The sequence below is a fragment of the Chenopodium quinoa genome, unplaced genomic scaffold, assembly GCF_001683475.1.
Source record: "Chenopodium quinoa cultivar QQ74 unplaced genomic scaffold, ASM168347v1, whole genome shotgun sequence".
In the NCBI taxonomy this organism is placed as follows: Eukaryota; Viridiplantae; Streptophyta; class Magnoliopsida; order Caryophyllales; family Amaranthaceae; genus Chenopodium; species Chenopodium quinoa.
In genome coordinates, this window is record NW_018742959.1 from 2906989 (window position 1) to 2923080 (window position 16092).

Genomic DNA, 16092 nt, shown 5'->3' on the forward strand with positions numbered 1-16092 from the left:
TTGATAAATGAATAAAGAAATCTTTGCTCATTTCACAAATGAACAACTATTTTTGCTTATTTAAGAAATGAGCTTTTACCTTTTTTGATTATTTGCTAAGTGAGCAAGGAATTACTTGCTCATTTGATGATTGAGAAAAGATATGTTTCCTCATTTGACCCAAGGAGAGCTGATTTTGGATTGGGAGATGAAACAAGAGTGCAATTGTTCCAAGTTCATATAATAGCTAATTTGCTCACTTACCAAATGAGCAAATAATTATTTGCTCATTTGACAAAATGAGTAGTTAACTATTTGCTCATTTGATTAATGAGCAAGGAATTATTGCTCATTCGAGAAATGAACAAATATTTAGTCACTAATTTGAATATGTTCTATTTTCAATTCAACAATATTGCAAAGCATTAAACTATGATTAGTTCAAAATTAATAATATATTATTAAATATAAAAATTCAACAAAATCTTATATGTATATAAAAGTACCATTACACTTTTTTTGGACAATTTCTAATATCATGATGACTCAATTCACCACAACCTCTACATAATCTCTTCTTTTTTTGGTTTTGCTCTACAGCCTTTTCTTTTTCTCCCTTAAGCCTTTTTGCACTTCTACCTCTTGTTTCAACATTTGACACATCAATCTCAGTCGCTTTCTTTTTTGAAGTCTCTTCATTTGATACATGAACTCCAGTCCCTTTATTCTTTGAAACTTTTGGAGGTTTGACAATTATTTCAGTTGGCACACTAGCTCCAATCAATAGCTCAATGTCTTGCTCTTTGGTTTTTTGCACTTCCAGCTGTTGTTTCATTATTTCTTGCAATCCTCTTTGATTCCAAATCCTTTCTTATTCCTTGAAGATTTATCACAAGGTCTTGAATATCTTCATCTTTGCCTTCTGCCAAACTTACACAAGTGTGTATCTCTGACCATAAATCATTTAACAATTTTTTCTTGTCTATTATATTAGCACATTGCTCCAACAGGTTTCCTCCCAAGTCAAAAATTGGTTTCTTTAATGCCATAGTAGTCCACCTGTGTAGCATATACTGCTCGGGAATGGTTTCAAACCTTTTTGCTTTCCAAACCCAAATCATATGTCTACATGGAATTCCTTGCCTATAAAATAGCTTGCAAGAACATGTGGTGTCATAGTTAGTTGGATTAAACACAACATCAAATGTTCTAGTCCGATTTCCTTCACTTACTGTTGCAACTTCCAATTCATTTTCTTTCTTCAATTCATCAACACCACAAGAAAAACAAGCAATTTCAACCTCGTATTGAAAATCATAAAAGACAGAGTTAGTATATAAATGTGAGGCATGCTTTTCTATCCCTAGTGGTGTTTTGCACTCAGGATATTTGTGCTTTGAATCATTATCATTCTGACCTTAAGTGTGTCTCTGGGCATCAATTGCAGCTTCATATCTCAAGTAAAACTCAACAAGTGACACATAAGGATTGATAAAGGAGCAGAAAAAGTTGTTTTCACTTTCGGATCTTGATGTTGTACGCATTATTCCTCCAAGGAACACATCTCTGAAATAGGCCGGAATCCACTTGTCTCTTATCTTGTACATATAACCTCACCATTCATGTTGTTCCTAGTGGTATTCAATCATCACATTGTTCCACGTTTCTTCAAACTCAGCAGGTTCAATTTCAAGGTGCCAAACGCAAGCACATAATTTTTTTAGGAAACCAGTTTCTTCTTGCATGAATTATTTCTCCACCTTATCTGGTAACTTTTTCATTATGTGCCACATACAGAACCGATGTTTAGTCTTCTTAAACACACTTCTAATAGCAATTTTCATTGCTAGATCCTGATCTGTGATCATACAATTAGGTTCATTCCCACCCATTGCCTTGAGAAATGATCTGAACAACCATTCAAATGACACGATATCTTCCTTTGCTATGAAATCAGCAGCAAAATTAATGCAATTCTTATGATGGTCAACGCCTGTAAATGGAGTAAACACCATGTTGTACCTGTTTACACATACAAAATAAAGTTTAAATGAGCAAATAATTTAATACTCATTTGAAAAATTATCAAATAATCGATTGCTCATTTGTCAAATGAGCAAATAACTCAATGCTTATTTGTGAAATAAGCAAACAATTCTTTGCTCTTTTGTCAAATGTGTAAATAATTGAATGCTCATTTCTCATATGAGCAAATAACTCAATGCTCATTTGTGAAATGAGCAAACAATTCAATGCTCATTTGTCAAATGAGCAAATAATTGAATGCTCATTTGTCAAATGAACATGCAATTCAATGCCCATATACATACTCTTATCAAAGAATATTAGACTTATGGGGATATTCAATTTCTACATAGAAGTAATGAGCAATTAAACTAATTTTATTTAAAACAAAGTCATTAATTTCAGCCATAGCTAGTAATAACACATAAATGAATTACCTATTGGTTTGGTATGTAATATCAAAGGATACCATATCACCAAATAGAGCATAACTCTTTTTACAAAGGGGGTCTGCCCACAATGCTCTGCAAAGGCAATAATTTTCATCCATCTCAAAATCAAAGAAAAAAGCGCTCCACATCAGCTTTTTGTTGGTAAAGTTATCCACGAACATTTGAGCATCGCTTCCTTGAATGTATGCTTTTAAATCTCTATGAAAATTTTTGAAATCTTCCTTAGATGCATCAATGTTTTCATATCCTCCAACAATTTCCTTCATCATTCGAAAAGTTGTAACTGGACCAATATTCACCTATTTAAAGAACAAAACAGTTTGTCACATGAGCAAATAATTCAATGCTCATTTTTAAAATGAGCAAACAATTCAATGCTCATTTGTCAAATGAGAAAAAAATTATTTGCCCATTTGTCAAATGAGCAAACAGCTTTTATTAGAACATACAAAGAATTCATGAAACATAAGAGAATTTGAAACATAAGAGAATTCATGAAACAATTCAATGCTCATTTGGCAAATGAGCAAAAAATTATTTGCTCATTTGTCAAATGAGCAAACAACTTTTATTAGAACATACATAGAATTCATGAAACATAAGAGAATTTGAAAGTGTTACCTTAGAATTATTCACAATTATTTTTTTGTGTAAAATGTTCATTTTCCTTCCTTCTTTTTGGAATAGATTGCAGCTAGGTGTATAAAGTGCATGAGTATGTCCCTCATGAAATTTTGTCACTATGAATGTGTTATCATCACAATGCTTTAGGAAAATATGTGCCTTGCACCCAACACGAGTAACGAGTCTCTTCCTTTTGATTGAAGATTTTTCTTCATTGTTTTCCCCTTCCTTGTTATTTAAATCTTTTTCTACAGTAGTCTTTCTTTTTTCTTTGTATCCTTCCTTATTGCACAAGATATGCTGATATTTTAATTCTTTGCTTCTTCTTTGTCTTTTAGTTGTAGACTTCCTTGTATTGAAACCAGAAGCAAATGCATAGCCTTTATAAAATTCAAGGCCCTCTTCAAGATTATTAAACTTCATCCCTATAGCTGGTTTCAACTCATTGGGGCATATTGGATGCCATTCTTTTGTTCCTCCAGGAGTGATCAAAGGTGCTACTTTAGGAGAAACTACTATTGTAGGAGTAGTTGGCACATTTGTGATGGTACTTGATTGACTCTCAGCTTGTTCGTTGTTGCTCATCATTTGTGAATATGCACCTCCTTAAACACACTTAAACACACACATACACTCTTAATAATTAGAACTGAAATCAGATTCTTAAACAAACTTACACACACACAGACATAGATACACACTTACACACACACACATACACATACACACACACACACACACACTCAATAATTTCATAATCTATAATTATAACTGAAATCAGTTTCTGAAATCAGGATTGCAAGCAGAAGAGGAGGGGGCAGGGGGGGATAGGTTTGCTCATTTGTCAAATGAACATGCAATTCAATGCCCACGTATATAAACTCTTACACTCAATCACACTTACACTCACACTCACACTCACACTCACACACAGACACACTGTTACACTCATTCACACACACACACACACACACTCTCTCTCTCTCTCTCTCTCACACACACACATACATACACAATTCTGTATACTTAGTGTTTTTACAAGCAATTATTTGCAAAACTTATAGATCCTTGAATTACTTATGAATGTCATTAATGTTTGCTCATTTTAATTGTAGTTACCTCATTTTAAATGTTCTATTATACATATTTAGGTTTGCTCATTTTAATTTATTTGTTTATTTTGAATTTGATTGAAAATAAGAACATAATAACAGCAAAGTTCAACTTGCTCATTTTTATATGATTTTGCTCATTCCATATCCACTTTGCTCATTTCATATCCCCTTTGTTCTATTATACATATTTAGGTTTGCTCATTTTAATTTATTTGCTCATTTTGAATTTGATTGAAAATAAGAACATAAATAATTGATTCAATCACTATAAAGTTTAATCTGATATTATTAAAATCTCTATCAAATTAATCAAACCTAAATAATTGATTCAATTCAATCAAATAATTGATGCAATTAAACATTCAATTCGATTAATGTAATTCGAAAATTAACATGTAATTCAATTCGAAAATTAACATGCAATTCCAAATTTTTCAGAGATGTAAAATCAAAATATATTGAATATTCAGATTAACATGCAATTCAAAATTAAAATTACGAACAAACCTCAATGGTGGATGAAATTGCGACCGTTGAAATTTGCAAAAAGAAACCGTTGAAAATTGCAGAAAGAAACCGCTGAAATTTGCCGAAAGAAGAGCATACTCAGTGAATCGCCATTGATAAGTAAATCGCCATTGATGAGCTTTGAATTGCAGACAGAATAGAGGGGAGAGATAAATTAGATGCTGAAAGTTAGCTTGTAGGCATGCTTATAATCTCAGCAGTTGGATTTCATCTAATCTAGCGGCTGAGATTTGTTCTCACATAAGGTGTGGGTTCTCACATAAAGGGTGGTTCTCACCGGATCCCGACCCTATATATATATATATATATATATATATATATATATATATATATATATATATATATATATATATATATATATATATATATATATATATATATATATATATATATATATATATATATATATATATATATTGTATTCAAATTCCACCTTAATACTAGACCAAGATGGTGCCAACTCTAACATAACAAGAGATAAGAGTAAAATATATAAATAAATTTATTCCCCCTGATTTAATAACTTCTACTAGAGGTGTCCACCGTGCGAGTCGTGCGAGCTGGGTTAGGGTTAGGTGGGTCGCGGGTTGGGGTTTCATGACACACGGCACGACACACGTAGGGTAGGGTGGGCCGGGTCGTGGGTTGGGTCGGAGAAGTTGGACACACCAGGGTTAGGTTCGTGGGTTAGACGAGTCGTGGGTGGGTCGAGCTGGGTTTGTGGGTTAGACGGATCGTGGGTGGGTCGAGCTGGGTTTGTGGGTTAGACGGGTCATGGGTGGGTCGAGCTAGGTTCGTGGGTTAGACGGGTCAAGGTGGGTTAGTGAGTTAGGGTGGGTCGAAGGGTGGGTTAGTGGGTTAGGGTCGGGTGGGTTTGTGGGTTAGGTGGGTTAGGGTCGGGTGGGTTAGTGGGTTAGGGTCGGGTGGGTTTGTGGGTTAGGTGGGTTAGGGTCGGGTGGGTTTGTGGGTTAGGGTCGGGTGGGTTCGTGGGTTAGGGTCGGGTGGGTTGTGTGGTGTTTTAATTTTTACAAAATTAACAATTTGATGGCTTGCTCTTAATTAAGATGCCTACGTATCCTTATATTATAAAATAAGGAATCAAAGCCAGCGTAGTTCTTATATTGTACTTCTTTTGAAATTTGGGGGGGGGGGCTTGGACCTATCTTTAGAAAACTAAAATTTAATTTTGCAATTAAATTGTAATTTTCGAAAAATAAGTTGCCTACGTATCCCGAAAGAATCAAAGCCCACGTAGTTCTTAGCGTACCTGATTTAGACTTTTCTAGCCACCCATGTTTGTTGCATCATCATCCCCGGAAGCTGCATCATCCGTTGACGACTCCAATATCATCACAGGATCATCTTCATCGTCTTCGTCTTCCTTTAAACCTTGAGTTCTTCTTTCAGCTTGATCCCAATCTTTCTTACAAACACAAATTTGAATGCTTTCCGGAGTTAAGCGAGATTTTTTTTCATCTAACACTCTTCTACCTGCACTAAAAGCAGACTCGGAAGCAACAAATGAAGCGGGAACTGCAAGTATATCTTTTGCAATTCTCGCCAATATAGGAAAACTTTTTTTATGTTCTTGCCACCATTTTATAATTTGAAAGTTGTTGTTGGTCTCATGTTGATATGACAAATAATCATTAATAGCAAGTGTTGAAGAAGATGATGATGAGAATGATGTAGATGCTTTGTGTTTTTTTTTCATAACTTTATCAAGAAAACCAAATCTAGAATCGGAAGTGCTAGTAGTAGTTGGTGTTGCCAAATCAAAACCATAAATAGATGCATAATGATCATAAAGGTCTCCCAAAACAGATTTGCATTTGTTAATATATTCACTAACATCATAATCGATACTTAAACTTGTATAATAAAATTCTAAAAGATTTTCCAAACCTTCAGCTTTGACACCGAGGTCAAGAATAGCAGCAATTCCATAAATGATTGGAAATTCACTAAAATAAGTATGCCACTTACGTTTCATGCTATCAAGAACGGGACGAAGTCCATCAATCTTCATATGCTCTTCGATGGTGTGAACAACTTTAACACACTCAATTATGACTAAATGAACGTTAGGCTCATAAATATAAGAGAAAATATGAGTTGCACTATCAAAAGCATTTAAAACATCACGAACAAAAGAAGCATTAGTCCAATGACTTTCGGTTATTAACTCAGTAGGATCAACACGAGTCTCATTGTAAAGTTGGGTCAAAATATCACGATACTTTATAGCATCACTCAACAACTTGAAAGTAGAATTCCAACGGGTAGGGGTATCAATAGACCATTGTCTTTTCTTAAGACCTCTCTCTTTACACATAGCTATGTACTTTCTTCTAACTGACTGAGTAATCCTAATCCATTTTATAACTGTTCTAATTGGGTTTAGCAATGGTTGCAACTCAGCGAGACCCTCTTGAACAGACAAATTCAAAATATGAGCACAACATCTAACATGCAAGAGACTACCACCCAACAACAAATTCAACTCGGAGTCATTTTTCAAATAGTCAATACACTTTGTGTTTGCAGTTGCATTATCAAGAGACAAAGAAAAAACTTTATTATTCAAGTGAAATTCTTTTAAACAATCCAAAATACGAACTTTGATGTTAAAACCGGTATGCCTTTCTTCCATAGCTTGAAAACATAGTATACGTTTTTGAATAAACCAATCATCATCCACCCAATGAGCAGTAATGCAAAGAAAAGGTTCGCCAAAACTAGAAGTCCATGTATCACTTGTAAAACTAACACGACCATCAAAAGTACGAAATAATTCAATCAAACCACTCCTATACTTATAATAAGAAGTTTGTGTATAACGTCTTAGGGTATTTCGGGGGACACGAGTAAATGCAGGTTGTAATGCAACTTTATTAAAATGCTCAACGTTTGCATTTTCACCGTAACTAAAAGGGTATTCATTAGCAATAACTAAAGTACTCATTTCATCAATCATTCTATCTTTATTATAAATGAAAGGTGTACCTCCGCCGGGTTGGTTCATGTATCCACCCAATTGTGTTTGGACGCCACCCCCCGAAGGACGGGGGCCATTTTCGAACAAGTCGTGTTTATTTTGCAAATGCCGACTCAAGGTTCCGGTTCCATCTCCCGTTTTCCAATTATATGACTTGACATTTGCACCTAGCGCCTTGCAAACTAGGCATGTACACGTGAACCTCTTTGGTTGACCAGGTTGCCATCCCGGGGGTGTGACCTCAACTCGTTCAAAATGTTTCCACACCCAAGAAAAATGTGCTCGACCTCTACTTTCACCGCCACCACCTTTCATAAATCAAATTATTAAAATTAATTTTTAAATGCTATTCATGAAAATAAGCTTTTAAATTTTAAATATTTTAATTATACTTATTTAAACGCATTTTTCATGGTAATTAACTAATTGTAAATCATAGAAAATTGGAAACTAAACTAACTTTATAATCATTAATAATAGTTTTTTTAAATATTCATAACAATAAAAATTTAATTAGAAATTACCTTGAGATGAAGGTTGAGATGTTGGTTGCGATGGAGGTGGCATAGTTGAACTTGATGATTGGTGGGACTCGTGGGAGAAATGTTGTGGTGGAGACGTTTGAATATTTTGCCTATCTCCTAAACCATAATCTCCATATTCATTGACAAATTGGTTTAAATTTTCCGTATTAATTTCATACGAAAAATTTGCACCACCACTCCTTTGGCTACCACTTCGACCACCACTTTGACTCCTTCCCATTCCTCCTCTTGAGCTCATTTTTTTTTTGTATGATTACTAATTATAATATGGAGAAGAACTTTTTTTTTTTAGAATCTTAAGAATACTAATAATAATATTAAGGAGATTTTTTTTAACAAAAATATAACTCTATATAACACTTGAGAATTTGAGAACAATAAGAATTTTTAAGTAAGAGAGAAAGAAAGCTTGAATTTGTGTGGAAATTTGAGTGAAATGGAATTGGTATTTATAGGAAAAATAGAATGGATGATCATACACTTAAAAAACTAGCCGTTAGATACAAAAAACTAGCCGTTAGATACAAAAAACTAGCCGTTTTTTTTTTTAAAATGGATGTTAGGCCGTGCGGGTCGTGCGAATTGTGCGGGCTGTGCGGGCCGTGCGGGTTGTGCCGGCCGTGCGGGTTGGGTGGGTCATGCGTGCGGGTTGGGTGGGTCATGCGTGCGGGTTAGGTGGGTTGGCTCGTGCGGGTTGGGTGGGTCATTCGTGCGGGTGGGCCGTGCGGGCTGGGTTGTGCCAGGTGGGTCGGGTTAGGTGGGTTCACGGGCTAGGTGTGTCGAATTAAATGAGTCAAAACGGGTTGTGCGATTTGGGTCGAATCAAACGGGTTAAACTGAGCTGGGTTGAAATGGGTTGTGTCGAAAATTTTGGACCCACGACACAACCCGGATTAAATCCGAGCTGTGCCGGGCTGTGCCGGATTGAAACCGGATCGGACCCACGTGACCCACCAGCCGTGCGAGTTAGGGTGGGCTGGGTCCAACCCGGCCCACTGGCCACCTCTAACTTCTACAGGCAATATTAAGAGGTAGGTGTGATTAGAAACCCAAAGTATTGCTGTTCATTTTTCTAAAAGGAACAGAACAAATATAGAATGATAAAACAAATACCTCTTACGCTTTCAAGTCTAAAGATGACAAGCTTGCAATAAGAGTTAAGATAGTTTTTGATAAACTTGTAAAAAAAAGGCAGAAAATAGCACAACTCCAAAGAAATTGATAGTTAGAATATAATAGATATCACTAGCTTCGGAGCAACCATAGGGGGGCACGTTACACTTAAACCCCTCTTACATGGAAAATCAATTCAAGGCATAATATTTGTTGAATTTTCTTATTTTAGCATGTTATACATGCATAATTTTCTTATTCAAGGCATAATACTTATTAATACCTTGATTAAGTCCCAATTGAGAATTCGATTGAAATCAAATTACTGAAAAAAAAAAAATTAAGCCACTAAATTACATATTTAGCATGGAGTAATTCTCTCATTTCAAAGTTGATAATTTGTAGTCTTCAACTCAGTTCTAGCTAAACAAAAAGAGTAGGCAAAGAGATGTACCCGTTGTCCAAGCAAGTGGGCTTTGACAACAACTTAAACATTAAACAAACAACATCAAATCTTGGCTTCACCTATTCTGAAATCCAATGCAAACTCCCAGAGCCACAGATCACATGACAAGGGAAAACCAAAATTCAAAATGCTAAAAAAAAATCGACTACCTAATAGATATAGGAGATAAAATGTCAGTAGGAAGATAAACTAAGTACCAAAATGTATGTAGTAGTAAATTGCTATATAATCAGAAGTATAATTCATTATTGCACCCCATTGAATCATCATATAATAAAACGGGTGTTTAACACTCATAATTTCTAACTACAAGTTGATATGTTTTTTAGATTTATAAGGGAATAAATCTAATTTCTCATTCAGTTTTTAGCTTTCAAGCATTATCATAAACTTGTAAACTCAAGCACCTAATATTCTCTAATTTCCATCACAAAATCAACTTCTGATTATATAATTTCTTACTAGTAATTTTATTTTGAGTCAAAATTCTAAAAAAACAATGTCTGGTAAAAGAAACCCCTTAATTATGTTTAGAACAAAATATAAAAATTAAGGGGAAAAAAAGAATGAAGAAAGCAAACCAAAATAATTTTAACACATTATTTGATCTTAAGGAGGAATCAATTATATAGAAAAATCATATCATAACTAACAAAATTACAAGTGATGAATTGAATTTGATTAAAACTAAGTAAAAATAACCAAATATCAATCAAACAACCAATTAATTACATACAGTCAAAAGGAACAAAAAGCTTCCATTCCGGTTTGGTTCTTTTTGCTTCATTTTCATACTCCTCAAAATCTCAACTTCTCTTTACAATTTTTTTTCTAAATTTATAATTTAATCAATTGAATATACACATTTCTTATAACCGAATATTTGCCCAGATTCAAATGTAAATTGCAGAATGAAGCATAACAATATATATAACTATAATAAAACCCTATAATCTCTGTTATTCATTAATCAAACAATATCAGATCATAATTTAGTGAAAAAAATTTGCTAAAAACAATTTAATAGACTTCAATCAAAAGTGAAATTCGAATTCTAAAATGAATTGTTTACCTTAAAATTAACGACGGCATAGAGAGTGGCAAAACTGATTGCAGTTTAAAGTGAGTAAAGAAATTTCACCAAGAATAAATAAGATCTAGATTTAAATCCATGAATTTAACAAAGGAGGAAGGTATAGTTAGGGTTGAGAACTGCCCGTAAAAAAAAAAAAAAAAAAAAAAAAAAAAAAAAAAAAAAAAAAAAAAGGTTGAGAACTGAAACGCGGATTATAAATTTCGCTGCAGACGCCCCTCACCTAGCGTCGAGGCATAAGTGTCGAAAAAACACTCATTTTGTAGTAATGAGACGTGAAATACGATGTTAAAACGTCCATGTATATGTAAAAATGCCAATTTAATCACAGGAATAATTTCAAGAATCTTTCAAGTCTCATCCACTCATCTTAATTAAATACCGATCACCCAAATCGATAAATAACCAATAATCATCCCAAGTGGAGTCGCCAAATTGTAGGCATCGTTCGATGTGCGCCTACGTTAAAGAATGTGTCTATATGCTTGGCACTCTTAGGAAGTGGAAATTGACGTATACAATTAGGGACAAGGAAAGTAGGGAGCCGCAACCAGTTATTAAGGAACTTGTAAATCATTCACAGATCATAAAAGGCAACCACGATAAAGGGTCAACGATAAGCAACAATTATTGAACCATGAAGGTTACACCCCATTCATAATCCATAAAATTACTAACTCCATATGGTTCGGAACCACGAAAGGAGGATCGGGGATGATGGTAAGAAGTGAGTCATGGAGTCACATTCGCCCGTATTGGCATCTACTCGATTCTTGTAGTGAAAAATGAATCCTGCGATCTCAAAGGCATAAAAATAAAATATTCAATTTGCTCCAAACTATTATTAAGAAAAATTGGTTGAATAGTAATGCAACATATAATTCTAAAATATCGTGATCACTTGATTAAACAACAAGATAAAAAAGGATCCTAAATCGGTCGTCCAAATTATCTTATTAGGCGTGATTTTTAATTATATATTCTCTTTAAACATGCAATATGGTGATTAACAAAATAATAATAGATTAAACATTAATATTGGAAGCAATTTAACAATTATATAGTTAGTCAAATCAAATATAAATTAACTTAATCATGATACTAGCAATAATAAAATAAAATAAGTAATTAAATTAATTAATTACTCACATTCTGCGCATTCCTTTAAATTGCTACATCATGAATAAATTGTTAGTAACTTCAATAAAAAATATAAATCAAATGAAAATTTAATTAAATTAAATAAAAATTAAAGTTTATTTGTTCCAAACCCTCAGTTAATTATTCATTTCACGCCTTGGTTTAAGGACAGAACATCGGGTTAAGTATGGAGTCATTGGAGTGCTTAAGAGAAGAATGATGTAAATAGGAATATAGTTTTGAAGGCGTAGAATATGAAAGAGGGAGAGAGAAGAGAATGATTTTTTGTGTAAAAGAGAGGAATAGAAAGTGATTTGATGCCCCAAACTGCAGAAAGGAGGGTGGTATTTATAGGGAAAATGAGTAGAGGAAACACATGGAACCCCAAAAGGATAAAAACCCTTAAAAAGAACAGCGCGTCATGGTAGAGAAAACAATTACACGGTTCCAGGAACCGTTAGATGAGGGAAGGCACCGTCAGACGGGGGAAAATCCCGTGACCCGGGGAAAATTGGAGTGACGCGGGACATATTTGACATACGGGAAGTGAAAACGCATGAATGGTTTACGCGTAAAAGACACGAGAAAATTCCGTGATACGGCAATGTCCACCATGGCACGGTACAGTACATCATGTCATGGTATGCAAAAACACCGAAATTACACGGAAAATGCACCGTGACACAGTGTGAAATACCGTGTAACGACAGCAAGTACCATGTCACGGCAATAGGTACCGTGCCACGGTAAAATTTGACGCGAAAAAGCTTTAAAAATATCACTGTGACACGATGTACAGTACCGTGTCACGGCACCAGGAACCGTGCCACGTCATCAGGCGTCGTGACACGGTGCTTTTGCGTTGTGCGCGGTAATTCCAGCTTTTTACACGTCTTGAAAATTGGGATAAATTTTGGTCCGTAACTCGGAATAAGGCATATAATATATCATTGGAAATCTTATCAAGTCTATTTTCCAACCCAATTAGAAAAATGTCAAAATGACTTGTAGATGTTAAGATACGACTGTTTTAGTTGAAGGGTGTCGGTTTTGGGCCGAGTTTAGTGTTTTGCTCATATGTTTTTCGTTATAGCTCGGAATTGGGCTTATGATATATGGTTGGATAGCTTATTTCAAGTCCTATACAAAAAAAAAATAGTTGGATCAAAATTATATATCCATAAAATCTGTTTCTCTCTGTTTTGCGATGTGGACACGAAAAGTGGAAAATATGTTAAGGTTTAGGGAAATGAGCTAGAAATTGGATTGGTTTATGAAATATATTAGATAGAACATGGATTTAAGCATTCCAAAGATTAAATACTCAACCCGAATAATAATGGTAGTGAAAGGTGTTCATCATCGGGTTTGGTTTTGGGGAGACATTTTTAGGTGTCTACAGAATACCTTTCACGTAAAATCATAATCGAATGAAGTGAAAGTGTGGAAAGTCTGATGTCGTGGTTTCTTTTTATTGAAAATACTTCTTTCTATTTTCAAAAACTTGTAAGGAGGGTGTTCCCGTCGTAGGAGATCTTCTCTTTAGATGCCCATGGCCCTTTAGAAGCCTGGGACTTTACACTGGTTAGTGTATTAGGATTTGAATTCCTGACTGTTTGGGGGACCTTGAATTAGAATTGATTCTATCATCACGCTTTTTTGTAAGAAACAAGTAGGAGTCGCTAATGAGTTTTGGGAAAACCCATAAACCTCGTTCATTCCTTTCTCCCAAGTGGAGTTCATGGGATAATTAGCACGAATCGTAAATTTACCCATGCCCAAATTGGTTTACATAAACAAGAAATGAGTTCGGGAGCGAGGTTACTAAAATAACGTTCCCTTTAAAGGTGAATCGCTAATCTAGCCCTACTGCGGCCTCTATTAGCTCTTCCTTTTTCACAATTTCGTCACCATACAATATATGCAACGCGAAACCTAAAACTAAGTTAGTTGATTTTTTTACAAGCATTAATCACGTAGGAATTACATTGCAAAAGTCGTTATTCTTTGTTTAATCAATATTCGTGAAAAGAACAAAATAAACAATATTCGTCTTATCTTAAGTGATCAACCAACAATTAATTATTTAATTCTTATCTTTATTTAACACAAGATACTATGTGGAATTGATTAATTAGTCCTTTTAAGGTGATTAAGCAACACTAATTAATTAATTTATAGTTCTTTTAAACAAGAAAAAAAAATACAATTTATCTAAGTGCTCGGTAATTTACCACTTCTCTTTGCAAGATCTCCCTTTAGAACACTTTTAGACTCCTACTTGTTCGGAAACCTCCATCGTAGTAACAAAATATCAAGGGGTGAGTGTTTAGGACAAGAGGGGTTAGGTAGCACAAGTTCAGAAGTACTCTGCCAGAATTTTAGGTTATTTTTCTCTATAATTAAGCCTCGGATTAAGTCTCTATTTATAGGGAATGGATAGGATTAGGGTTTTCGGCATTCTGCCGCAGCAGGTGTCGTGCGCAACTAGATGAGTTGCGCGCGGCATCCCAACACAAGTAATTTAGTTGCGCTACTATTGGCTGCGCAACGGGATGTCTTGCGCGCGGCCTTATGGTAAGATTCGATTTTATACTTTCATAAAATTCTGAATCTTCTGCAAGTGCATCTCTAGAGGTTTCGTAGAGTGTCGAGCGCAACTGAATTAGTTGCGCGCGCCTACCCAGCGGGACTGATTGAGATGCGTGCCGCTTTATTTGTGGCAGCATTAAAATTTAACCTAGGCGTTCCTAAATCCGTCATTATTGGGTTTTAAGCACGAGCTTAAGACTAATTATGATCGGATTTAGTTAATTGGACCTTGTTTAGTTTTGTTCTTTAGATTGGGCTAGTCTTTTGTGAATTGTGGCTTGATCAGTTGTCCATAAGCATTCTCCGCTTCAATCCAACATGAAGATGGTTTTATTTATCGTCATTGCACTTCCTGTTGGGAGAGGAGTCCAAAAGTAGATGTCTACAATTAGCCCCCACTTTGATCGAGTCTAGAATAGATGATGATCAAAGTAGTCAAGGAAATAAATACGAGACTCATTCTGCGAAGTTCTCTAAAGATAGAGAATCTTTTTAGAAATGTTAAGGATGTGGAAATGGTCCTTGGTTCACTAAGTGTTCAAAACAAGTAGCTATTAAGGCTAGATAAAGTTTTTCCTAGTCTTAATGCGCTAAAGAATCTAGATTAAACCTTTGCAATTGTAGAACGCTTTTACAAGTAAAGGTGTTTTGGGTGATGTCAAGTTATGAGAAGAGATCGATTTTGAAAAAGAATAAAAGGGGATAATTTCCTCTCAATCGTGTCATCGTTGGTCTAAGGTCCCTCGATATGTCATTGAAACTTTAATCTAACTTTAACAAAGTAAAAAGATGAAAAAGGGGTTTTTTGGCATTCGAGCCTAAACGGTCTTGTATTCGAGCCGGATGTCCACAAGATAGAAATACATGTCTCAGGACTGGAGGCACATATCCAAATCCGGTGAGAGGGAAGAGAGTCAACAACTCTCTCAGCAGTTTTGACCACATGATGAGTACACGTGTCTCATGACTGGGGGCACGTGACTATATAGGCGTAACATCGTCTCGTCGCTTCTTTATAAAGGGGGGTGACGGACACCCTAACTGTCCGGTAAGCTAGTAAGCTTACTAACTAACGTATTTGGTTCCAATCAAGAAGTGTTTGTTCCTGATGGTTCGGCACGCCTGTCGACTCGTGTGATAACACCTAAAGTAATCTTCTACCTTTTAGTTTCGAGAGGTAGATCTAGCAAAGCTTGGGCTGAAGTAAAATTTTACGCAACACCTACACCATACAATTTGGCACCGTACGATACGACTTTTGCATTTTTACGCTGCATGAAAACGCCTTCCTTTTTGCTTTGGACGTGAAAAAGAAGAAAAGCCGAAAATTTATAACGTTAGTACAGTAAAATGACAAACCTGTCAATGGGTGCTTTTACATAAAGCACCACCAGGGAACATCTTAAGACACTCTTACGAAAA

The 16092-nt window shown here is 35.1% G+C and overlaps 1 protein-coding gene across 4 annotated transcripts; it reads right to left on the bottom strand.

Annotated features, from left to right (window-relative positions):
- Positions 1-540: 540 nt before the first annotated feature.
- Positions 541-11323, bottom strand: LOC110728746 (protein FAR1-RELATED SEQUENCE 5-like). Of its 4 annotated transcripts, none has more exons than XM_021908396.1 (5): positions 10918-11323; positions 4703-4774; positions 3078-3695; positions 2442-2755; positions 541-2001 (listed from the first exon to the last, which is right to left on the bottom strand). In XM_021908396.1, the coding sequence occupies exons 3-5, from the start codon at positions 3666-3668 to the stop codon at positions 1728-1730; spliced, it is 1179 nt and encodes a 392-aa protein (XP_021764088.1). In that variant the 5' UTR covers positions 3669-3695; positions 4703-4774; positions 10918-11323; the 3' UTR covers positions 541-1727. The 4 variants fall into 4 exon arrangements, 3 of the variants coding, with proteins under 3 accessions (XP_021764088.1, XP_021764087.1, XP_021764089.1); XM_021908395.1 differs by having other exon boundaries at positions 4703-4841; XR_002512760.1 differs by lacking the exons at positions 2442-2755; positions 3078-3695 and having other exon boundaries at positions 4703-4841.
- Positions 11324-16092: the final 4769 nt, after the last annotated feature.